The 27,659-nt window shown below is 44.1% G+C and overlaps 1 protein-coding gene across 1 annotated transcript in view; it reads right to left on the reverse strand.

The window, feature by feature from the left end:
• Positions 1-3,136: 3,136 nt before the first annotated feature.
• The window catches only part of Lonrf1 (LON peptidase N-terminal domain and ring finger 1), a 32,003-nt gene continuing 7,480 nt past the window's right edge, over positions 3,137-27,659 (reverse strand). Inside the window, exons 2-12 of the mRNA XM_051169562.1 lie at positions 21,849-21,967; positions 19,754-19,876; positions 18,572-18,721; positions 17,796-18,036; positions 17,601-17,697; positions 15,435-15,549; positions 11,629-11,750; positions 9,068-9,226; positions 8,798-8,960; positions 5,796-5,948; positions 3,137-3,638 (exon numbers count right to left, since the gene is read on the reverse strand). Coding sequence (XP_051025519.1) covers positions 3,480-3,638; positions 5,796-5,948; positions 8,798-8,960; positions 9,068-9,226; positions 11,629-11,750; positions 15,435-15,549; positions 17,601-17,697; positions 17,796-18,036; positions 18,572-18,721; positions 19,754-19,876; positions 21,849-21,967 — 1,601 coding nt within the window. The 3' untranslated portion in view covers positions 3,137-3,479. The remainder of the gene's footprint in view (positions 3,639-5,795; positions 5,949-8,797; positions 8,961-9,067; positions 9,227-11,628; positions 11,751-15,434; positions 15,550-17,600; positions 17,698-17,795; positions 18,037-18,571; positions 18,722-19,753; positions 19,877-21,848; positions 21,968-27,659) is intronic.

Here is a 27,659-nt window from a genome sequence, read left to right on the forward strand (position 1 = left end):
AAAAGCCTGAGAACAACTGCTGTTTCTGCCTGCAGTACAGCTGGGGGTGGGGGTGGGGTTCACATTCACACCCAGCCTCCCTATGGGAATTTCCCAAGACCTTCTCTGCGTGTGGGGATTCCCTGGAGCTCTTTGCACTTGGCCTCCAGTCCTCCACTTCTGCAAAGCCGTGACTTCCTCTGGCCTAACATGCCAGCTTTCACTTACAGCTCAGACAGCCTCCAAAGCATCTGCCAACTCTTGAGGTTCTAATGTCACAATGGTCTTCATTTCCTTCCTTTTTTTTTTTTTTTTTTTAATCATCATTTGAATTTGGGGAGAAAGCAGCCATTTGCTCACCCCAGCTAATCTCCTTCCCTTGATTGGAAGTTTGTTTGTTTTTTTTTTTTTTTTCCCCATCCAAAACAGTCTCACTACGCAGCCCAGGTTGTCCCTGAACTTGTGATCTCAAGTACCGAGATTACAGATGACTGTCACCACGCTCAGTGTTTAAGTACTTATTTCAGGTAAGTACAGTGGTCAGTTTGTGACCCCCTTAAGCCTGTCTGCACTGCTTGAGCAGGTGGAGAGTACTCAGTAGGGTTTGTGACGGTACCTTAGTTACTCCTTCAAGAATCATGAGCAAAGGCACAAGGAGAGCAAGTAGAGTCCAGAGTCCTCCTAACTGAAGTATCTGCGCCAGACCTAGAAGAATTAAACATGTGGACATGTGTATAAGCTGGCAAATTAGACACTTTAGCAAAAATACTGCACTAATGATGGAACACAAGCACCTAAAGTGATAAGATAGATGACATTTTCAATAAGGAAAAAAAAAAAAAAACCCTCAGACAAAATATCTACATAGGAAAACTGCCATAGGAACATCTGCCATAAAATAAAAATAAACAAGGCCCACACACTTCCACTGATGTGTGTGTGTGTATGTGTGTGTGTGTGTGTGTAGAAACCATTCAAAGCCCATCTGTGTATATAGCACACACACATATATATATATTAAATACGTGGATTCAACACCAGGGGACTACTTTCACCATGTGGTATTTTAAGAAACATATAGGTAAATCATTTATACAGATTCTCCATTTATAATAGGCACTTAGCAGTATTTCTAATTACAAAAAAAAGGTTTACACTTCAAAATGACTAATAAGGTAGTACTAATGATAAAAGTACTATTAATAAGGTACCCCTGGGTAATTTATTATCCCTTCATTGGCTGCTTTCTATGAACACTCCTCACTGTTGACGGTGAAAAACAAAGCCAGGGCCTTGCACCTGCTGACTGCCAAACAAAGGCTAAGCTGCCCACACCGGCCTTGAACTCACTACGTGGCCCATACTGGCCTAAACTCCAAATCTCCCTGCTTCAGCCTCCAGATGAGTTGGGTGTAGACCTGCGTCAACAGGAACAGCGGGCAGTCTCTATTGGCTCGCGGTGGGGCTGAGTGGGGTCCCCTGAGTCTTTTCTAAACACTTTCAGCCAATCCTGAAGGCATGGTGTATGGGCATGGAGCTGTGTACCTACAGCAGCTGGAGACCGGGGCAGGCAAGCAGCAGGCCTGAGGCCAGCCTGAGCCACACACGGAAATCTCATCTGTAAACAAAACCTATAAACAGTATCTGAGCTAAGGAAATAGAAATAAAAATGGCCACAACGAAGTGGAGTCTTGGAAGGGAAGAATGTATGCAAAAGTTTGTCTTTAAGAAACCTGTCATATTTTAAATTCGTTAGTGACAACAAATATATTTTTAGGGTACTTAAAAAGAAGATCTTCATCCTAAAGGGATATGGTTTTTTTTTTTAAGGTTAAAAAACAAGGCTTTAGACTTTAAAGTTTACAGAAGGGTTGTTGGACCAGCAGCCCCAAGACACTAGATTCTTTGTTTATAAAGTGTTTTAAAACCACAAGTTGTTGAGTGTGGTGGCACACGCCTTTAATCCCAGCCCTTGGGCGGTGGAGGGAGTTAGATATCCTAGTTCAAGGCTTGCGTGTTCTATATAGTGAGTTCCAGGATAGACAGAGGTATATAGAGAGACTCCCAAAATCTACGATTTAAGCCTCATGTCACAAAACAACAACAACAAAACCCACATAAGTTCAATAGTATTTTCTGACATCATTTTAAAATTTAAAGGGGGAAAAGTATTATGAATTTAGCTTTTATTCAAAATTAAATAAGCAAAAGCAAAAAATTTAAGAAACTTGTACAAATTACTTACATAAAAGAAAGTTAATAGAGACAGTCACAAATCTGCAACGGATAATTATAAAAGGGCTAGGACAGCATGGATATAACCATGTCACAGCATGGCGCTCTAACTGTGATATGAATAAGGCGTAACTAACATTTGCACCAAGACCAGAGTCAAAACAGAACAGGCCTTACAAGCTTAGTCCTACGTTATGCTTTTCCTTCTCCCCCAGATCCGCAACGGACTCACATACTATGCTACTCCTTAAATACAAGTTACCATGTCAAACTCTAAACGACATAGACGGGCAGTTAATGCGAAAAGCCCCCTAAAATGTACAAGCTAGCGGGTTGGATCGAGTTCTCCTTCTACCTTTATGTACATTTTAATGTAAACCATATTTTCACAGTTTTAAGTGTTTTATGAATGGATGCACAGTACCATGTCAGGTTTGCAATTGTTCCTGGAGACTGGCTCTGGATTCTGCATCCCTGCCTGCCGGCCACCGGGATGCAAGTATTTACATAAATAAGAGACTGTGTCATAGTCAATGGCCAAGACAGTTCAGCAAGAGCAGGATTCCCAACAAAAAATGATACTCTATACCATAGTTTGCATGTTTGTGCAAAGAGAAGCATCAGGACAAACAAGTCTGAGGCAAATTCAATCTGTGAAAACTCCTATGACTACTGTTGTAAACTTAGGCAATAGAGGACCCTCAGCAAGTTCACTCTCTATGGCTTTTTTTTTTTTTTTTGTCTTTTAAAATTTAAAGCCAGAGAAAAAGCACACCAACACACATCCACACACTCATATATGCACACAAGTGTACACACACATATCTACACACTCATAAATGCACACAAGTGTACATACACACACCCACACACTCATATATGCACACAGGTGTACACACAGAAACACACACGGGCACACACACACATACATCATACATACACGGAGTACGAAGTTCATCTAGAGTACGGTACATAGTGCAAGTTCATCACAATGTAGAGGTTTGACACACATTCAGTGCGTGTTTTCTGTGCAAGTTCTTAGTGGTCTTGGACCTAGTTGAAGGTATTCATTTGCAGATCCACGAGATTCAGGAGGTTGAAGGAAAAAAAAAAGTTTCCTTAATTTCTTAAACCAGCACTGGGTGTGCAAAGGCAGCGGACAACCCGGCCGTCAACGTAGCCGGATCAGGGTGACTTTAAATTAAGATCCAACCGCTTCTCAGCCTCTGGGCTAAGAGTGAGCTAAGTAAGATCCAAGCAGTTCGTTACTTAGATTGGTCTCTAGAAAAATAAGTCAGAATATGCTGTATCTTTGTCAGCCGTTCCTCCAAAGACTTCATTGACAGTACGGAGAGCTGATACCGAGGGTCTACAGGCAGGACAGCCAGCAGCCACCAACACCAAGCAGGTCCATTAGGGGTTGCCTAAAACCAACCAACAGTTCAGACTGTTAATGTAACAGTAAAACTACAAAACAAAAAACAAACCCACTTTACTTACATGCCAAGTACTGTCTTAAGTCTCTGGATCATATCATACAAAGCAGGCAGTTATTACATCACAGACAGTGAGGAACGGAAGCTGGGAACTGTGATACAATCACCTGTGGCCCCTCAGTACACATCCTACAGAGTCCGGATTTTAATCCAGCCCTGACTCTAGTCAGCTCTTTCCCTTGTCAATACAAGGATGGGCTGTTGGCCTCAGGTTGCTGACATTTGGGGCTTGGGGACACTGCTGTCTGTGTGCCACAGGCCTGTGCCAGCGGCATCGTTGCCTTCCTTCCTCTAGATACCAAGAGCACCTCTTTAGCTGCAATGGTCAAAATGTCTCCAGATAGTACCAAATGCCTCATGGGGCCAGACCTGGTTTTTTAAAGCACTACGGAATGTTAAGTGATACTTGAAATTTTTATTCAAAAGTTGGAATAAAAAAAAGTGAAAAACAGACGTGGTGAGGGCAAGGAAAAATTAGCTTCCTGGCAAGGAGGTTCTTGCATATTGCAAAGGCTGATGGGCAGCCACAGAGAGAATGAAATTTGCACAACAGGGTTGGAAAGCCTCCCTTATTGCTCTCTGCGCTGGTGCTCACGAGCGATGAACTTTCAGAATGACAGGAGCCATGGCAGTGCCTGTGGGATGGCTTCCCTCAGTGTCTGCTTTCAACTCTGCACCCAGGCCACTTCCTTCGACATTGCAGAGACAATGTTTCCCACAATCCTATCCTCCACGGGTCTCCAGGATAGACTCAACCATGCCAATGGAATTCTTACCAGATGCAGAAACTGGAAAAGAGGTCATTATTCTCTGGGACACGTGGGGCGGCTTTCCAGAGAATTCTAGAAAAGTACTCATTCCCCTGCTGCTGACTGATGGGAAGACGGGCACTTGCTGGAGCCCTAAGAGCACTTTCTCCACCAGTGTGCCTGAGGCATGGTGCCCTGCTGTTCCAAATGAACTGCAGTGGTGTTCTGTGACCTCTGCAGCAGTAGTCATCGGCAGTCTCCAGCTGCTGTATTAACATCCCTCTTGCAACCCTCATTTTGGATTACACACAGTGGGCTGCCTTGTTTCCCTGACTCCTAAGATGTCATTAACAGAAACCAGTGGCAGCAACTAAGAGAGAAGTGAGGACAATGTGGGAGCACTACCGGACTCATGAGAGTTACTTTCTGGAGATTTTTTTTTTTTAATATGCTAGTCTCCTTTGTCTTACGAAAGCAGACTTCTATAATGTTTAACCATATTCAGGTGGCCGGGATAAATATGCCACAGTGGACACCACGGATACCACATGGGTCCTATCCTCAGTTCGGAAATGGTCCTGATGCTGAAACAAGAGACTCACTTGGACTGGTCAGACTCAGACCAACCTTTGAAGGCTGGAATGACAGATGGTGCATCACACTGGGATTTATTGTCGCTCCACCTCCATATATTCACAGCTATTTCACTATAAAACCAACCATCTTTTAACAATAAATATTTTACCCAATTCAAAATGTTCCACCTAACCTTGTTTTTTTTTCATGAACCTGTGGCCAAACTCCCTAGGGTAAGGAACCTCCTAATGGGTCAAGCTCCGTGCACAGCAAGACTCACATTACTAATTAGGTTCAGTTTTAATGTAAACCCCAGTACTTGAGCAAGACCCCAAGAGTGACTGTTTTATGGTAACAGAAGCGTTGAACACAAATAAGCAAAAGTGAATGGAAAATGGTGAAGAGGGCATGAGGGGTGTAAGGAGAGGTAAGCAGACTTTCTAAAAGATGGAAAAAAACAAACTGTCAAAAGTGACAGCTGATGGGCTGGGAGGTGTGGTGGGCCCCTAGGCACAGTTGAATGGAGACTAGCATCCCATTTTAAATCTGTCATCCCTCCAGGAACCCTGAGACAAGCCCTTCCTCCCTCTGTGACACACTCTTTCCTACCGGCATCCTTGCCTATGCTACATGCACGCTCTAGGAATATAGTCGTAAGTCTAAAGATGGGGGTCAAAGGGAATAAAAGAAGGCAACATAGAAAATTATTCGGTTTACGAAAAAGTGAGCCTGTCAGTAGAAATAGCAAAAGCCATCCTACCTGGAGGTTTTCCTCCCTCTCAGGCATTGATCCGAAGTGCTGAAGGATTTGGCTTCGAAATCTGTCTCTTAAATTCTGAAACCAGCCACAGGCCTGTGAGTACACCAGGTCATGAAGCTCCCTCAGAGTCCGTATTTCATCTCCGTTCTCAATCTAGAAAGAGGAGGTGGTCAGATCGCCATGATTCCCTAGCCCTTAGCATCAACCCCACAGAACGAACACACACACACACACACACACACACACACACACACACACACACACGGCATTGGAAGAGCAGGGGAACACCCGTGCCAGGGTTAGCGTATCAGTATTATTCTCTCTGCAATAATGCAGTAACAGGGCACATTTCTGCCTTGCAGAGTGCTAAAGAGCAAGGCCTGATCTCCAGCAAGAGGAGACAGCAATCTGATTGACAACCTGGGAAGAAAGAAGTACAGTGGCCAATGAGTTCCGGGTCAAAGGTCTGTGTGAATTTGGAACAGAACGGTTGCTACAGTAAAAAGAAAAAAGGGTCACTCAGGGTACAGACTACATGGCAGAAAGCGGTAACAGGCGGGTAGCCATGAACACATCTTTTACCAGAGAACTGGGTCAAGACACACACACACAAAAAAAAAAACAAAACAAAAAAGCAGCAAAAATATTTGCCAAAATTGTCATATGAAAAGACAGAGCATAAAGTATACAATTGTCAATTTCTGCCCTAAAGGCCTAAGGCTGTGGGTCCCTCCATTGACTCCTCCATGCACCCTTTAGACCACCAAATGGCAAACGTAAAATGAAAGCCATCTTCCAGCCAGGAGAAGACACACGGGACGCTGGTGGGCGATCAAAGAACTCATCCATTTTAACAGGCTTTACCACGCCCCACTGGCTATGGGCCTGTTTGTGCCATCACAGGTACATTGATTCATCTGAACAAAAAGCAGACAGGTGCCTGCAAGGGAGTTTACCTGGTAAAGGGGTTTGCTGCAGAAACTGACAGCCTGGCTGGGGACCCACACGGTGAAAGAGAGAACTGACTTCTCAAAGCTCCCCTTAGCTGCACATGAGCATCATGGCACACATGTGGCCCTGTCGCCATACCAAGCGAGCAAACAAATAAATAAATAAATGTGATCTTTTTAAAATGCGGGCTGACTCAGACTTTCATGCTTCGAGGGTGACTAACACAAAACTACAAAGGGACTCCGGGAAGATTCTGAAATGCAAAAGACACAAGACATAGAGGCTACATATTTTACTTCTGAAAAAACTAAAATGAAAATTGAAACTGAGCATTAAAATCAGTTGTAATTTACATAACATAACATGATCCCCAGGTTGTGCTTAAAACCAGTTAAAACGGTAAAATGCTGTGCATCTGGGGAGAAGAACAAAACCAGCCAAGAAGCAGACAGACATTTCTAAATCGACCTTTTCTAACGTTAAGAACATTGCTACAATAATTAAATAGAGCTTAAAATTTCATTACATATCACAGAAAATAGAATTACTAGCACAAGAAGAAAAGGTAAGTAATAAAATTGAGATCTTCCAGACCAGAATAGACAAAAACAAAAGCAAAATGCCAAAACATATGAAAGGGGGAAAAATCCAAGACATTGTTATGGCCAAAGACAAGAACCCAGTGTCCTAAGCAAGACACAAATTTCTAAACATACTCCCAACAAGCCACTCTGTTGGACATGTGCTTTCAGCATATATGTTCAGCGTCACACTCAAGGGACACTGCCATCAAATGTGATATATCGTTATACAAATTTACCTAAAAATAGGCTTATGAGTTTTACAAAGAATACCGTCTTTAGCAAACAATCCTGTTAGCCAAGCACACATAAGACAAAGACTACCAATCAACTAAAACTTTCAACTCATACAGTATTCTGCCCTAACTGACAGAGCCAGGTTATACCCATGACATCGTTTTGTTGTTTACCACAGGGGCTCTCTGTGTAGCTCCAGCTATCCTGGAACTCACTAAGTAGAACAGACTGGCTTCAAACTCAGAGCTCTGCCTGCCTCTGCCTCCATCAAATGACGTCTCTCTTTATGAGAGAGAACAGGCAATCTCAGGTCAGTCAGGCTTATCAGCAGAGAGGCAGCGTGGTGTAAGGAGAGCGCCCGGGGTGTGGAGTCAAGAGTCCGCGTGCAAGCATTCCTGTAACACATCGCACACTCTCACTTACACTCTCTTCAGCTGCTAACCATCTTGGAGTTGTGAAAACTCTCTGAACTCTTTGTGAGGGTGCCCAGGCCCAATAACCGAGAAATCCTGACTGAAATGAAGGGCCAAAGTAGATCAGTGAACAGTGATCGTGCAAGATCTGTTTTATCCCGCCTTTCCTGTAGAAATTGCTTTCAATTTGGTAATTAAATCAGAAGCCACTTTGATTCCAATTGGCAAATTCGGTTCTGAAAACGCTGAGATGTCTGTCATCATGACCCTAGTAGTGTCTTATCTGGAACATCTTTTCATTTTAAAAAATATCGTCAAATTGTGTTACCTTTATAATTAAGAGTGCTTCTGCCACAGGAAAAACTCTAGTACACAGAGCAACCCTTAAAGAAGCTTGTGTTTACTTTCACATTAAATTTTAATCTATGAATTATAATGTTTAATTATTAATGAGTCAAATAAAATAAGGTAGAAATTCACAAACTTAAAATTTGATGAGCTAGTAGCTCTATTTAGCCAACTGCTACGGCTAAGAGGTGACCATGTCTGACTACGGTATACATGGGTGTAGTTAGTCTAGGCACCATGCCGGCTGGGGAGCCTGGAACATAGAGAGGTTGTAGACCCCATCTCATGTTCTCAAATGGGCGCATCATCAGGAGCAAGATAAAAGAGAAGCAACTGGCGCTAAGCCCTGTAGGCACCAATGGTGAGTGACAGAAGAACTGGTTCCTGCGCCTAGAAAACCTCACTTAAATGTTGGTGCCAAGCCCTAGGACACGGCGGCCCAGAATGCCCCAGAAAAGAACATTTTCCATACCTTAACATCTTCCAGATATTCAATGTCTGCAGTACAGTAGCCATCTTTCATCCCTCTTTTTAAAACTCGGAACCGCTTTCCTCCAACGGTGTCAACAACCGACCTTCCATCCGGTAAGAAATGCACATTTCGAATTTGTAACATACAGCCATAATCTGCAAAGCTTCAGGGAACAACACTGTTTAAAGCGTGAGCGTGCAAGGCCTCATTCAGACACAAACCAACAAGTTCTCATGTAGGCACAGGTACGGACGTTCACGAGGAGCCCACCTGTTTTGCGTATCGCTGACACACATCCCGAACTGCTTGGTTCCTGTCTGCATGCTTCTTCGAATCATGAGCCTGTATCTGGGCTCAAATACATGGAGAGGACAAGGCACAGTGGGGTAGGCCATAGTGCAAACAAATATCGGGACATTCTTGGTCAAGCTAAAGGAGAAGAAGAGGTGTCATTGCTACAGACCAAATCAGACAGCAAAAGTACATCAGGATCGTTGTAGCAAAAAACTGACGTAAAAACAACAACAACAACAATAAATCTATCTTAAGTACATGCTCTCAGTCCCCAGCTAGAACAAGAAGCAGCTCGCTTCGTCAAGGTCACACTGCTGCGTCCGTCCATGAGACTAAAAACCCGATTATGATTCTCTTATTTATAAGCCTGAATTCTAAAACAGTAGGTACCATGCAGAGCTCACTATTTCTGAGGAGCAAAAGGAAATTTATCATAGCTAGCATCTTGTATTGAGAATTTGCTTAAAATACTTAAAAATACAGGGCAGAGTTATAGCTTTTATCCATAAAACATTAAGAAAAAAAAATGGGCTCCCGAAATGGACAAAAATTCTTAAACATGGCATTTTTAAACAATCTAGGAAGATAGTTCAACAAAACGCTTTTGTCACATAACTGAAGTGACGGACCCTTCCTTCTGCCAGACTGTGAACAGGAAGAGGAGCCAAGTCAACACGAGGCAGCAAGGATGAGAACGCCTGACTCTGTGTGGGAAGCTGAGGGAAGCACTTGGCTCCACTGCCGAAACTCTGTGGGATTTTTGGCAGAAAATGTTCGTGTCCTTGGGACCAAGAATCTTCCTTTTAGAAGCAATCCTAGAGATGTAGAGATGGACATTCACAGGAGCACTGTGGGGAGTAGCTGCTGTAAAGAGTAAAGCATGGGGTGGCCGAAGACGGCATGCCACGCTGCCTGCTAGGAGGCCCAGGACTGCACACTGACTTAGAGTGACCTACGCTGTGGAGAAGAGGATGACGGAGAATAACACAACCAGCATGGCCCCGTGTACTTCAATAAGGTCATGGAGAGCACGTTCCCAGACTGTGGGTTACAGCTTTGCTTCTGCTCCGTTTTCATGTTGCTGCTACGTGACCACTAATGACCCAAGGACATGTGATGCTTAACATAAAAGCAAAGTTAAAAAGTAGCTCAGCTAGTAAGCGTCTCACCATCACTCTCAGCTCTCCACCTGCCAGCCTCTGCACATTCCTCATGTCCACTCTCCCAAGTAGGCTGGCTTCAACCCTAAACTTCAGATCTGTAGTGTCACTGCATCCCTGCAACCTTCTCGCTGAGCATCTAAAAGAGGCAGGGGCTTTGCCTCAATATTTCTATCACACACTGCATGATAAAACCTCCCCAGGTTCTTGGGAGGACAAATCACTAGCAGGGGCCTTAAGGGAACGCTTAGGAACCTTGTCCTGAAGGCCGCTGGCCTGCGAAGACCGTCCGTGGGCACACACGGGAAAACACAAGTCCACACACACGCTCAATTCCTCATGCTTTAAAAGTGAGAAATTCGATGTTCTACTTGTGTTTTAAAAAACAATCGAAAACAATCTATTGCTAAATAAGAACAGCACACAAAACTAACGGTGTTCTTCAATGTGATTAGTTGAGAGAAGTGAAGGAAATAAGAAATTAAAAACCCATCGAGAAATTCACAGAGATCCAAGTGACTGACTAAAAAGCCAAAAATATTCAAGGAAAGGGCGAGAAAAGAACAAGAAAGAAAGATGCACAAGACAGGCAGAGCCGGGCAAACCTGGCCAGCTCTGACCAGTCCATGGCAGTGGGGACACCTGCTAGCACCCCAAAGTCACCTCAGGGTGTTCTTTCACCCTACCTTTGCCCTGCTAACTTTGATGTTTTCCCACTGGTTATCTTTGCTGAGGATTTGACCCTTAAGACATTCTTTATATTTTAATCCCAGACCACTCCTTATCTCTAGCCCAACGGCTCTCAACCTGTGGGTCGCAAACCCTTTGGGGGTTGAAAAACCATTACACAGGGGTCACCCAAGACCACTGGAAAGCACAGATATTTTACATTACAACTTTTAACGGTAGCAAAAACACAGCTCTGAAGTAGCAGCAAACTAAGTTTACGGTTGGAAGGTCACTGGAATGGGAGGAGCTGTATTAAAGGGTCGCAGCATTGCGAGGCTGAGAACTGCTGTCTGTTAAAATCCCTGCTCATGTAGGCTGATGCTCCTCCTCTTCCAGGGTGTGGGAAACCACGTTTCCACCCGCGTTACCCAGTTCATCTCTGCCCAATTCCACGGCCTGCTGTCTGAGCAGGAAATCCCTTCAGAGCATCTGCCACTGCGTCAGTCCAAAGAGCCGCAGCAAGGACTCCCTACAGGACACCTGGACTCTGCCGCTGACCTTTCATGAACCCGTCTACTCAGGACAGGAAACCAGATTGTTGGTTGCATTATGCCTCTGTGCTACATGGACTGACAGGGTCTGGCTCACTCTGGGAAGGTTCTCTTGCCGTTTTTATAATCTCAGCTAATTCACTGAGGAGAGACTCACTGTGAGAGCTCGGCAGTTTCTTCATCGTAGATTTTCTTCCTCTCAGACAGCTCATCTGGCAAATACTTGACTATTAGCTCTTCCAGCAGCTGTGTGACGCAGTACCTCCTATCGGCTAGATACTGAAAGACAGAGTTATTTCACATTCCGGGAGATGTTTTCCTACAGCATAAAGCAGGCCAACAGTTTAAGTGAGAGGTCGAAGCCCTTGTTACAGACTGGCACACTCGATTCTGACTGCATTTAATTAGTGAGGGGGAACTCTGCAGTTCATGTAGCTACACGATAAACCTGCCTGGGCCTCTGCTCCAGTGTGAAACACTGAGACGCAGCTGGAGCCAAGCCCTCCGTGAAGAAAGTGTCCTACCATGAGCACAAATCTCTTATTGGCGGCAGCCAGCCTGGCCCCTGCCGTCTCCCACGACACAAGCCAGTGTCTGAGAAGCAGAGAAAACATACGGATGAAGAAAATAATGCAGTTGCCTTATTTCAGAAAGTCAAAACAATTCCTGTTTTTATCTACTTTCAAAGATGAAGTCTCTGCGTAGGGCTTGTGGGCGTGCGGTGGCTGTGTCTGTGAGAGGGGGGGTCTTACTGCGTAGCTCAGGCTGGCATGGAACTTGAGGGTCTCTTGCCTTGGCTCCCCAAGTACTGGAGTTACAGGCAATATGCTACTACCCAAGCCCTCCCATTTGTCCTTTAGAGTTTTCTTCCAATGTTATTATTGCTCAGACTTCATTGGGACACTGCTTTTTCTGTATAAGCAGTCCTCCACCTCTATGCAAATAAACGGTGCCTCTGCTCTCCAAAGGCTCTGAAATGCTGTTTCTGCATGCAGCGTGTATCACTGTTGTGACGGATAAAGAAAAGCCTCCCCTCTCCTGTCCCTGTGAGCTCGCTCTCTCAGGTCAGGAGCCTATGACCCACTTCACAGTGTCTTACTTGATTACTCGTTCATCTTAGGGTGCATACTTTACTGTTTTTACCACAGTGAAGGGACATCCCTGTCCCTGCACTGTACCATATGACTATGGATACATAAGTCTCAGTAATTAAACTAAAAGTTGATTAAGACCAGAGACAAGCTCAGAGTGCACAGACAGGAAAGACACGTGTATTAAATACAGGTAGTCAGGAAGAACTCTCGGGAGAAAAGTCACAAAGAGAAGCCATCCTTCATCTGTAGAGCCAACAAAAATAACAGATCTGTCAAGCTCCAATGAAGAACACAATGACACAATGGGAAATGTAGGTGGCTGGGAAGGTGGCTATGAAAGTTGTTTTCAGTGTTGACTAGGAAAGCCTGTGAAAACACAGATTGCTAAGACCTACCCCAGGGTTCTGACTTAAGGGGTGAAGTCGAGTCTGAGGATCAGCACTTTTAGTAAGTTCTTAGATGACACAGGGCAGCAGATCAGCAGACATGCTGAGGCACTCTTTTTACAATGGAGGGAAAGACTGGAGTGGTACTCCATCAGACTATATGCGTGCAGACAGCAGGAGTATGCATCATGACACTAAACATACTGCAGACTTGTAAGAGCTATCTTCTTACTGTTTTCTGTCAGACTAAGAAAGATTTCTGAAAAGTGGATGCTCACATAGTTACAGCTGACAAAATATTGCCTTATATCACTAGAAGGGAGTCTAAATCTTTGTAACAGCTGTAGGGGACTAGGTAATCCAATGAAGGTTTTTTATGATTATTATAAAAATATTGCCATCAATCCAGTAATCTAGTTCCCAGGAATTTAGCTAGGAATACTGTCAAATAGCTACAGTCATTAATTTACAAAGGTACAGTATTTATACAAAGGGATGGACTAGCTCCTAAGCTCTGTAACAGGGAAACGCTATCATTTTCTAATGAGCTGCTGCAAAGCTCATGTCTTTAAACCATATTAATGGGGAAATAAGGACAGTAAAATGCAAGTGGGAGATATGTAAAACTATAGAGCATACCAGTATTATTTTCAAATTATATACTATAACATATATATTTGTACTTTGCAAATCATATAACATAAACTATCCTCAAAGTTAAAAACAGGATAGATGTTTTAAAATAGGTTGTTATGTGCTCTAATAGTATGTTCACAGTTTTCCTTCAAACAACCAGTATTTTTTTCCCCCCATCAAAACAGTTTCTCTTTGTAGCCCTGTCTATGCTGGAATTTGCTGAGATCTGCCTGCCTCCGCCTCCCGAGTGCTGGGATTAAAGGCAGGCGTGCAGTGAGCCACCACTGCCCAACTAAACTACTAGTATTTTTAAAGACAAAACATTTCTAAATGAAAGCACTGTATTAAACAGTTAACTTGAAAACAAAAGCAATTATAGCACAGAATACCTAAATTCTGGGGAAAATAGCATGTTCTGTATACTTTATTCAAAAACACCAAGAAGTTGTCACAATTGGTAAACCCTTCAAGAATAATTTTATCTTCGATTTCTTGACTTTGCAAACACTGTATGTAGATGTGTGGATGCATATTTGTGTTGTGTGTGTTTTCAACATATCAGCTTGCTGTGTAAGACACATATGAAATACAGCAACACACAGCACTGTGTTTTCTGTACAGTTTTTTTTTTAAATCTAGCTTTTATTCATTTTTTACTTCACTGGTGGAAGATGCTTTTCTCTGTACACGATACTGTGAATCCTCACAGGGACTCCTTTTCCCATGGATGCTCCCACCGCCGTTGCCACACAGCACCAGGAAGCTTGCCAGGAGACAGCACTGCCTCTGCCTTTCCCAACATGGGATGCTGTGCTGACCTCTGAGTCTGAGAAAAGGGGGACACTGCCTGCTTTCTTCTGTCCCCTGACTCCCCAGCTTTTTAGAGCCGCTATGGCAGTGTAATGAGCATTGGTCACTGTACCTCATAAAGTTTTAGTTAATTAAAACAAAATGGAAACCAGTCCCTCTGCCACTCGAAGACAATTCAAGTGCTTCAGTAACCAAATGTGGCCACCAACCTGGACAGGAAAGCTGGACCGTTTCACCACTCTCAACGATACAGGACAATTGCTCTGGGTGCTGAGGGATCGGGAGCAGGCCTCGAGTGTGAGATGCAGGGCAGCAGTTTCCCCAGTAGTGTCCTCATTAAAACTGAACCTTTCTATGAGCAGGCAGGTATTGCTTTTCTTAAAAACCAAAACAAGAAGTTGGGCACAGTAGCGCATGCCTGTAACCCCAGCACCCTGGAGGCAGAGGCAGGTGGATCTCTGTTGAGTTCGAGGCCAGCCTGTTCTACAACATGAGTCCAGGACTGCCAAGGCTACACAGAGAAAGCCTGCCTCCGAAAAACCAAAACCAAAACCAAACTCAGTGTCATTTTTGGAAGCTTCTTGTCACATACTGTTGGGTCAGGGATTTTCCTTTTTAAAAATTTTTATCTTATTACTTTTTATTATTATTTTTCTTCTTTTTAATCTTATAAGTCCTGTGTGTGTGTGTGTGTATGTGTGCGCATGTGTGTTGTAGCTTCCAGTTTAGTGTTTTTGTTAGTTTTAAATGGGATTCCTGAAAAATATGAGAACAAGTAGATCTGTTATCTGTTACTTGTGCCGTCTCCTGGGCTCTTTTCTTTCTGTTTGTTTTAGGCCCTATCTCTCGCCAGCTCCCAGCTCCCAGCTCCCCTTTTCCTAAACAGTGCAGGCAATCAGCGGGGAGCTTTTAGTCAGTCAGGATGTATAAAGCACCTCAATTTGAAAATGAAGTCACTCTTTCTGTAGCCGGACAGAAGCCAAGCCGTGCTGCCAGACTTGAGATTGATTGATAAACAGATACAAACACACATTTACCTCTTTTAAGCTTTCTTTGCAGAGCGGACAGTATGGCGCGTGATCTAAGCAGCGCTCCAGACAGTTCTTACAGAATGAATGTCCGCATGGGGTTGTTACTGGCTCAAAAAACAACCTGAAATAACACAAAGTACAGGTTAGCGTCCACACCAGGAGCCTCTCCACTAGAAAAGCTTCCGTTAATAACGGACCACGATACAAAAATAGCTACTTAGAGCAGCGGGGGTCACAACCTGTGGGTCCAGACCTCCTCGGGGCTGAGTATCAGATATTTGCATTACAAATCATAGCAGTAGCAGAAATACAATTATGAAGTAGCAATAAAAACTTTATGCTTGGGGAGGGAGGAAGGGTGTCACTACAGCAAGAGGAACTATATTAAGGAGTCACCGCGTCAGGAAGCTGAGAACTACTGGCTTACATGAGGCCAGAAGTCAAGCTGAGGGTCAGGAGAGGGGGTAGGGGGGTAATGCTATGTGTACTGTGCCCCCCTGAACTCTCTGAAGACCCTGAGCAACAAGGTGCCCTTCCAGGGGCCTAGAACTGTGCTGACCACTGTAGTAGCCACTGGATGGGCGCGTGTGGCTACCTGAGCTGTGGCTGACCCAAACTGAGCTGTGAAAGCAAACAGAAAGTAAATGCGAACTCAAAGATAGCCGGAGCATATTAAGTAAGTCATTGGTGATAATGAGATTTTTATACAGCTTCAAGTTAAAAATGACCCATAACAGTTTTAGAAAGCCTTTTTACATAAAATACACTAAAAAAAAAAAAAAAAAAAAAGAATACTCTAAGTAAATTATAATGACACAAGTATAAAGGTGCCATGATGAAACCTATTTCTTTGCATTTTAACTTGATTTTTTTCCTTTGTTTCTTTTTTTTTTTTTTTTTTTTTTTTTTTTTTTTTTTTTTTTGGTTTTCCAAGACAGGGTTTCTCTGTGCAGCCCTGGCTATCCTGGACTCGCTTTGTAGACCAGACTGGCCTCGAACTCAGAGAGCTCCATCTGCTTCTGCCTCCCAAGTGCTGGGATTAAAGGTGTGTGTCACCATGCCTGGCCTTAACTTGAAATTTTAATTTAGGGAAAGGATGATCCAGCCCGGCATGGAGGAAAGCATACTTAATCCCAATATTTTAATTTTCGCACTCAGGAGGATGAGGCAGAACAATCAAAAGTTCAAAGCCAGCACAGGCTAGGTCCTGTTTCACAAAAGAAAGGCATAGGAAGCCAGCTAGTCCTGGCACACGCCTTTAATCCCAGCACTAGGGAGGCAGAAGCAGGTGAATCAGTGAGTTCGAGGCCAGCCTGGTCTATGTAATAAATATGACTGTATAATAATAAATATGAAGTACCAGACTGTAATACCAGACATGACTCTCAATACAAAAAAAAAAAAAAAAAAAAGAAAAAAACAAACCCTGTATTTACTCTTTAGTTATCTCCTATAGCGTAGCTCTTGGGCTTCCTCAGTATAGTGCTAGATTTGTAGAAATTAGAAATTATCCATGTAATCCCCCTAGGATGAGGAAAGCAAGGTTGAGAATAAAGAGCCCTCCAGAGAGGTACTCCAGAGTCTCACACGCTGTCCAGCTGGCCAGCCCCAGGCCTCGATGCTACCAACTCACATAAAAAAAAAATAACCAAACCAAACCAAAACAAAACAAAAAAAAACAAAAAAACAAAAAACAAAACAAAAACAAAAACAAAAACAAAGCCGGGAAATGTCCTTTCAAGCCATGCTAACAGCCAGCATCATGACTACCCACATGTGGAAATCCTTATCCCCGGTTATTTTGAGAGGACTTTATGGTTACTACAAGAACAGAATGATACATCTAAAATACATAGTTTGGATTCTTACTCAGATCTATTTCCGAGTCCGTTACAACTTCCCACATTCCGTTCCTTGCTGCACAACCAGATTCTCCTTACACTGAGGTACACGCTGTGCAAACACTGGCCCCGCTTTCTAAATGCGGAAACCTGGGGCTCAGAGGTCCGTTTCCTCAAAACCGTAAAAAGCTACACCTAGGACTAAAATTCTGTCTCCTGATCCTCAGCGCCATGTTGTTAGTTTATCTCACCTACCACTACCTTTATCTATACCACATTTATGCTATATTTGTATCAACACGGTCGTCCTTATAACACTTGACACACTCACCTCATACAGAGAGAACACTCGAAGTCTGAGACATCTATTAATTCTTCCGGGATGTCACCATAAGCTAACGAAGACGCGGAGTCTTCACTGGGGGATTCTAATCAAATAAACACAGGGTTTTACTCCTGAGGGAACAAGTTCAAAGGACACTAGGAAGCGGTGCTGCGCGGGCTAGGAGCAGGAGGAAGGCCTTACCACCTTGCTTTTTGAGCTTGCTCCGCCCATCTTCATTAAGAATCACATCCTGTTCTAAGAGAGACAGCTTTCTTTTCAGCAGAACACCTTTTCCCTGAGCGGACAGTAAAGGTTCAGAGGACACGCGCTTTAAACCGTCTTCTCTGGCAGGCATGGCCGCTACATTGATGGCTTGCGCCGACCTAGCACGGTTCAAGCTTCCTCTGACAGCCTCTGCGGCATCCTCTGGTTGTTCTTCAGCCTGCAGAACACAATAAACAAAGGTAACTCTCTCTCCCTCTCTCTTTCTCTCTCTCTTCACTGTCCTCTATTCTTCTTACCAAGAAAAAAAAAATGGAAGCAAGGTTTTTGACTCCTTATAATATGCATTCGAAAGCTCATTTAAGAGAACTTTTAATTCTAAGCGTGGACAAGTAAATGATGTTTTGCCAGCGTTTACAGAGCCTTGGATATCAAGCTGACTGGCCCCAGTGAGGTTTAGAGCAGTGATGCTAATGTGGAGGCCCCTAGACTGAGAATAACATATTTATAACCATCTGCGTGTTCTAAGACACTGTCAGCTTGGTGACAGTTACGTGGCCTAAAATGGCGGCCAATGAGCAATGACATTACGTACAGCGCTTCAGCATAAATCAAGAGCTGCAGACCAGGTGCTGTTCCTATGAGTAGGTAGGTGACATGCACTTAAGCAGGTCCTAGTGCCTGACCACGAGAAAGCAGGTCTTAGTTACAGAGATGGGCGTACAGAGCAAACAGCCACCTTCTCCACACCGTACCTGCCTCAGGCCAGGCTCCGCAGGAGACTGGGGCTCCTCCACTCCCGAAGGAAAGCCAAAAGGCTTGTTTTTATTACACGGTAACGAACTCCAGGAAGGCTCTTTCAGGCCTTCCTTTAGGTTTTCCGGTGACAATAAGTCACACAAAATCTGAAAGAAATATTAATAATAAAAACGTAACAGAAGATACATACTGTCTGGTGAGGAACGACAATATAAACTTGTCTATTCAAATCCTGGAAGGTGCTTATAGCAAACATCATTTTTTAGTGATCAGGAAAGAATCAATACATTTTAAAGTTTTGCAAACCAAGGTATCATATCACTTCAAGGGGGAAAAAAAAAAAGAAAAAAAGAGGGGAGGTCAAAACTTTGAAAAGAAGGCATAAAGCGGCCTGAGAAGGTACCCAAGGGAATGGCTAGCTTTTTAAATGTAAGAATTATAAAGGGAAGAGGTTTTAAGAGAGGTGAAACTATTTAATCTGTTGGTGAACCTATTCTGTCAAGAGGTCAAGGTACACACCGCCGTGTATTTCTGAGCTGGAGCTGGGGTGCTGTGGGGTTTGTGTGAACCTAAGAACCTGGACTCAAGCACAGAACTCTAAAGGTTCCTGCGTTCCCACTGAACTTAGCCTGTCAGCTGCCTCCATTGCTGAGTCCTTGCCTGGGAGCAAACAGCAGCTGCCCAGCAGCACCTGGGAGCTCAAAATGCGGCTGGCTGCACAATGCAGCTTCAAGCAGTGTTCAAGCAAGCAACAAATCCCATCACTCGGATAAACGGTTAATTAAGATAAAGGGGACGCTCGGCTAACAGAAAAATACCACATTAAAATATCTGTGAATGAAATTCCTTGGTTTCATCAAGAATTCAAGCCATGTGGTAGCAGTGCACACCTTTAATCCTAGAACCTGGGAGGCAGATCTCTGAGTTCTAGGCCAGCCTGGCCTACAAAGCAAGTTCCAGGACAGTCAGGGCTATGCAGAAGAAACCTGTCTCGACAACCCCCCGGCCCCCCCCCAAAAATCAATATATTAAGGATAAGAACATGCTTGTCAAAATGTTCCTCAGATAAAATTCCTTCTTACATTCCTTGTCTCACTTTTTAAAGACCTCAGTGCCAGCCCTGTCTTGGTAACGATGACTGGTATGGCTGATAAACCGGGACCTTTCCTAGTTAGTACCTTTTCTACTTGTAGCTTTGCAGGGGCAAAGTCTTCATCAAGGGCTAAGCACTGAAGGAAGAGCTGTAAGGCGTCGCCAAGGAACCCGGCATCCTGGAGGACTTTCCCTTTCCTGAAGTAGACCTGCAACAAAACACACACCAAAACCTCATGTACAGAGCTGTCTGCAAAAACCACCAAGGAACCAAGCAAAGGCTTCTGGGGCTTGCTGATTCTGCACCTCAGCCACTCTAACAAGGACAAAGCATGCAAAGGCCTATCTGCTAGCCGAAAGAAGTACTACAAAGGGGGAAACTGAGGCCCTCAAAATGTCTTGACCGAAGCTCCTAGCAGTAAATGTTTCTCAAACTAGAGATGCGGAGAGATAGTTCAGTGGTTAAGAGCACTTGATTGATTCTCTTCCACAGGTCCTGAGTTCAATTCCTAGAAACCACATAGGAGCTCACAACTATCTGTGATCTGATGCCCTCTTCTGGTGTGCATGAAGACAGAGAACTCACATGCATAAAATATGCAAATTTATAGGAAAGCGAGAAAGAAAGAAAAGAAACCCTGTCTCAAACCAGAGATGCATCTTCATTTGAGAAATTACTGATTTAGAAACTTGCTTATCTTGTGTGTGTGTGTGTGTGTGTGTGTGTGTGTGTGTTAATAGGTGGCTATGAGCTACCCTCCATAGGTGCTGGAAACTAAACTCAGGTCCTCTGGAAAAGCAGTAAGTGAGCCTAACACCTAAAACTCCCAAAATCACCAAATCAAAGATTACTCTTATAATAACAGTTTGAAGGAAACAGAAGATAGCATCTATATTTATTGACTTTAAGATGTATCAAAAGCCATGTATTTTTAAAAGCATGTAAAAAAATCTCATCTTAAAATCAGGGCATATTTAAACATGAGCGACTTCTTCAATACCTTCAGTAGATCATTACCGGTGACAAATAATTTCACTAAAATTTAAATAATTACCTTGTAACTATTAGTGACAAATAATCTAGGTAAAATTTAAGTCATTATTTTGTAGTTCTTATCAAACAGAAATTGCTACTCAACTTTTAAATGTGCCTGGTGAATAGCCTGCCTCCCACTCCACGCTCACGGCACCCCCAGCTCCCGGGACCTCGCTCTCTCCGTTACTGACTCAGCTGGTGCACCCAGTTTCAATACACCTTTACAACACAGCACGGTGAAATTTTTATTTAAAAATTTGTATAATATCTTTCGGTGTCATGAGTTATTTGTTCTTTACTTATAAGATGCATGTTTTGAGGTTTTTTGATGTTGTTTTACAAGTTTTGCAATAATAAAATTTGCTTACAATTTTTATTCTCCCACCCCACTTCGGGGAATGTCACAGGTTGGACATGGGAGGCCTGGGAGGAGAGTGTGACTGGGATACAGTATATGAAATTCCCAAGAAATCAACAAATATATTATGTTGGGGGAAAAAAATACATACTGAACTAAATTTCCAGAAAGCTATGTATTTCTTTTAAAAATGATTCTCTTTTGCGTGTATGTGTGTTTACATGTAGGCAGGTATGTGTGGGGTGTGTGTAAGTGCGTTCATGTGAAGGCAGGTATACATGTTGGTGTGTGTATGTGTTCATGTGCAGGCAGGTGTGCATGTGGTATATGTATGTGTGTTCACGTGCAGGCAGGTGTGCATGTGGTAGGTATATGTGTGTTCATGTGTAGGCAAGTGTGCATGTGGTGTGTGTATGTGTGTTCACATGCAGGCAAGTGTGCATGTGGTGTGTGTATGTGTGTTCACATGCAGGCAAGTGTGCATGTGGTGTGTGTATGTGTGTTCACGTGCAGGCAGGTGTGCATGTGGTGTGTGTATGTGTGTTCATGTGCAGGCAGGTGTGCATGTGGTGTATGTGTGTTCGGGTGTAGGCATGGCTTTCGCATGAGTCCTGAGGTTTCAACTCATGCCTTGAAGCTCGTGTGGTAAACACGATGCCCCTGACTTAGCTCCAAGCTCCATATTTCACTGGAAGTCAACCATCTACTCTGTGAGGACCTGTGCCTGTAACTGCAGTTCCTCACAGCGGCCGTGTAAAAGCTCACACAAACATGACCAGCACTTTACCTCGGGCCAGTTAGGGAGCTGAAAGAGAACTGCATTCAGATCCTCTATGGCTGCTTTAAACTCCTGCAGGCCGGCGTAGGACTCCGCTCTGTAGACTTTGAGTATCAGGTCGCTAGGCTCTGAAATAAACATTTCACAATGATATGGTTATTTTAGAGAGATGACTGTAATAATCTGTAAAGTACTATCATACCAGCTTAAGAAAAGACCTGTGATTACAAAGTCAAAAACTACCAAATTGAAGTTTATATGCCAAGTACAGCATTCACGCAACACACTTCTTATGTCAAAACTTGAACAGAGGTTTTATCATAAGATTATTTTAGTGGCAAGAATTATAATTAGGAATACTGGAAATGTTTTTAAGATAAAAATTTCTGTGAAAGAAAACGACTTTTTTTCAAAAAAGGACTCTATAAAGATTTTCAAGCCATGTCTTACAAATTTAGAAAACTTGCCTTTTTGAAACTTTATTTATAAAAACAATTATATGACTCATCCCTGAACTTTAATTTATAAAACACTGTTTATAAAAACAAAAACACTTCAGAAAAAAAGTCTCACAGTGACAGGGGAGTGACCAAGATTCAGTCTTCTGAGAGTGTAAATGGTCCTGATTCTAAAGAGAAAGGGCTGGCCAGAGTAAGTAAGTAGTCAAATCTTTAACTGCAGCCACAGCAGGACTTGTACTGAACCACCTAAATACAGACATCTGACCTCCAATGCTCCTGGGAAATCAGGTCACTGTTACTTTCACTGTCCTCTACGAATGCTTGAGAAACCAAAATATTGTCCAATGGCTTTTGGAATCTCAGCCACTTAGCTGGTCTTCTTCTACCACTGTAATTAATTATTACAGGTAGAGAAATAGCTGAAGTCTAAGAAAAGTCTAATAAATAATCCATGAGGTTCAGCTGAGTCTTCTTTTAAAGCTATTCGTCTTTAAGCCTTCAAAACCTTATGTTTATAAGATAAAGCATTCATTGTAAAAATGGACACAATGATCCCTAATGCCTCCAAAAATATATCAAATAGAACTCAATAGCTCCTAATTTACTCTAGTTTTTGAAAGTGTTTTCTTCAGATAGCTTCCACTGTAACAACTCAATGAGGCACTTTTAAGTTTCTGCCGCATACTTGAGAACTGCAATTATATTGTTCCCTCAATTTTACATCAATTAAAAAAAATCTTGGATTAATGTCTCACAAAAACATAATCTTCCTAAAGAAAAAGACACGGGAGCTGCACATACGACCACGCGGTGGTGAGGGCACACACAGGCCCAGGCATCCTCAAGTGGAGCAGAGCCCAGCAGCAACTGAGAGCCGCCAGGAGAGGAGAATCAGTTTTCTTCAAGACTGCCACCAGCAGGAAGGTGGTGGCGCACACCTTTAATCCCAGCACTCAGGAGGCAGAGAAGGTGGCTATCTGTGAGTTCGAAGCCAGCCTGGTCTACAGGACTAGATCCAGGACAGGGCTACACAGAGAAAAGGGTGGGGGACTGCTGTCAATGGGTAGGCATGCTCTAGTGGAAGGCCATATATCTGTGAATTCACAGAACATGAATTGAGCTTGGTGGGTGGAAAGAAAAAGAAGGAGGAGGAGGAGGAGGAAGAAGAAGAAGGAAGAAGAAGGAAGAAGAAGGAAGAAGGAGGAAGAAGGAGGAAGAAGAAGGAAGAAGAAGGAAGAAGGAGGAAGAAGGAGGAAGAAGAAGAAGAAGGAGGAGGAGGAGGAGGAGGAGGAGGAGGAGGAGGAGGAGGAGGAGAAAGAAAGAAAGAAAGAAAGACACAAAATTGAGGGGAGGGCCAACTCTAGGAGAAGTCTAGAGAAAGGGTGAATATAACCTAAACTCAATGCATGAAATTCTCCAAGACCTGATTAAAAACATTTTGAAAAAGACATGACAAGAATCCTGTGTTCTTAAAGCAGTCACTTAAACAAAACAAAACAAAACAAAACACTCCTCTTAACAAAACTGTACCTAATTGAAAAGCCCAGTGATTAATCAACCACGAATTACAGAGTTCCTAGCACAAAGCCTGAATGGGTGTGCCCAGGCTCCCGTACAGTACACCTGCCTTTGAGCACCTTGCACTCTACCTCTACTTTCCATGAGCAGGAAGCAGCAGCAGTAGTGCTGACTGGGAAACAGAGTGTGTGTGCCAACACCGTCCAAAACCAAGCAAGAGCAGCGATGCCGAGGCATCAGAAGCACCTGGTCCAGGGAGTGCAATTCTGTATCATAGCTCAGGGGCTTTCAGCCATTTCGGTGAGGGGTGAGGCAGAGACCCTATTGGGAGGGAGTTTCGCCATGGATGCACAGCCCGCTCTGCTCTCGGACCCATTAGTGGTCTTCTTCTTATTTCACATGTTTACAGCAAGTTCTCACCATGCTCGGTACAGGATGCACACTCAAATCTGTCTATCTGCCTGTTCGGATTGGAATGTGATGTGGCTCCTTCCGGTTCCTGTCAACACTTGTTTCCAGCTGCTGACACTGTTTGGTGGAGGTTGGGGAAAGTTTTGCAGATGGGGTTCAGATGGTAGATACTACCAGAAACCTCAGGATGGGGCTGGAGGGTTCTAACGCAGCCTGCTTCCAGCCAGATGTGCTTCCTGATTGGTGTCCACCACCTTGGAGCCACCAATGACATGCTCTTCTGGTCGCCACGCATAAATATGCACAATTATAAGGCCAGAAAAGAAGAAACTGTTCTCACTCCAGCAAAAGTGGTAAAGGGGCCGTATCATCTCTATAAACACTCAGCTACTTAGCAACCCTAAAACAAGCCCCAATATGTGGGTATACTTCAGATAAGAGCACAGGTGCATTCTGAGGAGAGGAAACGAGCTACCTTTAAAACTCTTGCCCAGCTCCTTGTGGGTCAAATGGTAATGCAGTAATTATTCTGAATGGCTCCATTACAAAACATTAGAAAAAAAGCCTGAGCTGTGATGCAAAGCCACACTTCCCGGGCCAGGTGTTTCCGATGCCTAGCCTCTGCTGCTCCTGCTTGCTTTTGGATGGTGTTGGCTTGCACACTGTCCTCCCCATCAGCACTACTAATGTTGCTTCCCACTCATGTAAAGTCAAGTCCCCGCTAGATCGTACAGTGCTCAAAGGCAGGTGTAGGGTGTGAACTCATCAGTGGCTTCACACATCCATCACTTCTGCGGAGACCAGGCCCACCCCACCCATGCACTCCCCACAGGGGCTGAGCACACTGCGTCAGGCCCTATGGAGAGCCAAACATTACAGAAATGGTTACTCTTCACGTAAACTTTCAAGGTAGCCAACTGAGAGCAGCAACCTGCCCTGGTTGTGTTATCAACCCACGTTTGAGGGTTAACAACGGTGCAACGCCTGCTCCGCACCTGAACTGAGGACCCTGGAGTAAACAAAGGACTTTACCCCTTCTGTCCACTACTGCGGATGGCTGTGGCACTGAGCACACGCCTGGCACGTTGTACACTTTGTTGAAGAGTGAGACACTGGATGACATGGCTTGGGGTAGTCATATTGATGATAATTATTGTGGGTCTTATAGCCTGGCATGGAGTGCCCACCTGTCACCCCAACATTCAGGAGTCCGGACTGTCCCAAATTAGAGGCCAATCTGGCCTAACTGGTAAATTCTAGGACTATATGGTAAGACCTGGCATCATCATCAACATAATGGTGATGATGATGACGGTGGTGATGATGATGATGGTGGTGATGATGATGACGGTGGTGATGATGATGAAGGCGCAGTGGCCCTGAACTCTGTGGTCTATGCTAGCTGTTTTCTGCCACCAGGGCCAGGGCCAGGGCCAGATCTAGCGCTCTGCTGTTAGTTGCCTCTAGAGTCTGTGCCTTCAATCTTGAATTTTCACCTTAACTTCACAGTCATGTTTCTATCAGCCTGCTACGGCTATCCTCCATTAGCTTCTTCTCCATCTAAAAGCACTTCTGCAATCTCTCGTGGCGACACCGCTGGTTTCCCAAATCAAAGCCATCCTTGGCGTTGTCAGCTCTCTCTTCTCTTTCCCACTTCTCCGGCCAGCAGCCCTAAGTTGGGCTCCCAGACTCTCTTCGGTCCTGTCACAGAAGCTGGCTTTCTCCTGTCTTCACCACCCACAAGACAGAGATGCTACTGGGGGCCCTGCCTCCCGCAGCCTTACTTCTGGCTGTCGATACCCTCTGTGGATGCCACTGTGGCATGACTCCTCCCTTTGTTCATCTTCCTTCCTCGCCATTCTAAGCCCTTGTGTAGCCTTGTTCTTCTGTGGATGACTTTTCCACCCAGCATGACTCATCTCACCAACCTCCTTTCAGGATGATTCTCACTGGAGTCTCCCTTGACACAGAACACCACTAGGATCAACAGTGTGACTGTGAAGTCAGACCCACCGTCATCTGGGACGAATGACAAGTATCCTTCATTTACTTACGACTAGAGGGTTTTTAAAACTTAAAAATACCCTGTGCGTTAGTACAGGTATGTACATGTCACAGCACCCATGTGGAGGTCAGAGGATGACCTTGGGTACCAAGTCCTCAGCTTCCACCTAAAGACAGGGTCTTCCTTGCTCCTCGCTGCACGCGCCTCTCACTTCACTATAGGAACACTAGGATCACAGACACGCGCTACTGCATCTGGCTTTATCTGAGTGTTCCACTAGAGATTCGAACTCAGGTCCTTGTGCTTGTGGCCCTATTCTAAAATTTATTTTTAGGATACTGGGACTGGTGGCTCAGGTCTGTATGTATCCTCAGCTACCGGGAAGAGAAGCAGCAAGACCTTAAGGCCTGCCGAGGCAACTTAGGGAGAGTCCTGTCAAAAAAAAAAAAAAAAAAAAAAAAAAAAAAAAAAAAAAAAGGAAAGGGCCAGGGATAAAGCTTGGGGTTGGTAGTGCTTGCCCAGCGCCCATGGGTAACGACCCCGACAGGGACCGCATGTCAGGTATCCCGCAATGCACATCAGATATTTATATTATGATTCATAACTGAAGTAGCAAGGAGATAATTCTATGGTGGGGTCACCACAATATGAAGAACTATATTAAAGAGTCCCAATGAATGAAATGTTGCCCTTGGCTCAATACGTGTAGCTTGCCCAGGCTGGAAATGCAAGATTCAAGATTCTGAACCCAAAGCTCTTGCCGCTCACCTCTACACTGCCAGTAAGGAGAGCTTAGCGTAGGTCAGACACATGGAAGGGGCGGGGCGCTAGGCTGACCGTGGTCCTTCACAGTATGTGCGCGGCATCTGAAGGCAGCTCCATTCTGAGGTAAGGGCTGCCTCCATCCTTTACTCCGTGTCCCTGGCTCTGAGTGAACTTCGCGATCTAAGGAGAAACACCAAATCTGACCCATCTGAACTCCTCCGCCAAGTTCTCATTTCTTCCTGCACTCGATGCTGTGGTCATTAGACACCCAAGCTCTGCTGCAGAGCCCAGGAAACCAGGCAAGCTGTCCATGAATGCTGTGGGCTGAAGGAGTTCCCTAGCTGTGGCGCCCCATTGTGCCGATCTTCAGGGATCCACAACATCGGCACGACTCTTCAGGTTGTTTCTAAACTGCATATTGAGAAACCGAGAAATAAGAAAATTAGGAATTAAGCCGAACGTGGCGGTGCATGCTATGACTTCAGCATGTGGGTACGTGGAGGCAGGATGGGAACTTGGGGCCAGCCTGCACTAAAAAATGAGCTCAAGGCTAGCCTGCATGCCTATATTTAGTTTTTCCACACTCCCCATCACCTCTAAATAGCCAGTGTCTGTACCATCAAAGACAAAATTGAGTTGTACTGGTGGCAAGCTTCATCC

Source organism: Acomys russatus, chromosome 27, assembly GCF_903995435.1.
Source record: "Acomys russatus chromosome 27, mAcoRus1.1, whole genome shotgun sequence".
Taxonomy (NCBI): Eukaryota; Metazoa; Chordata; class Mammalia; order Rodentia; family Muridae; genus Acomys; species Acomys russatus.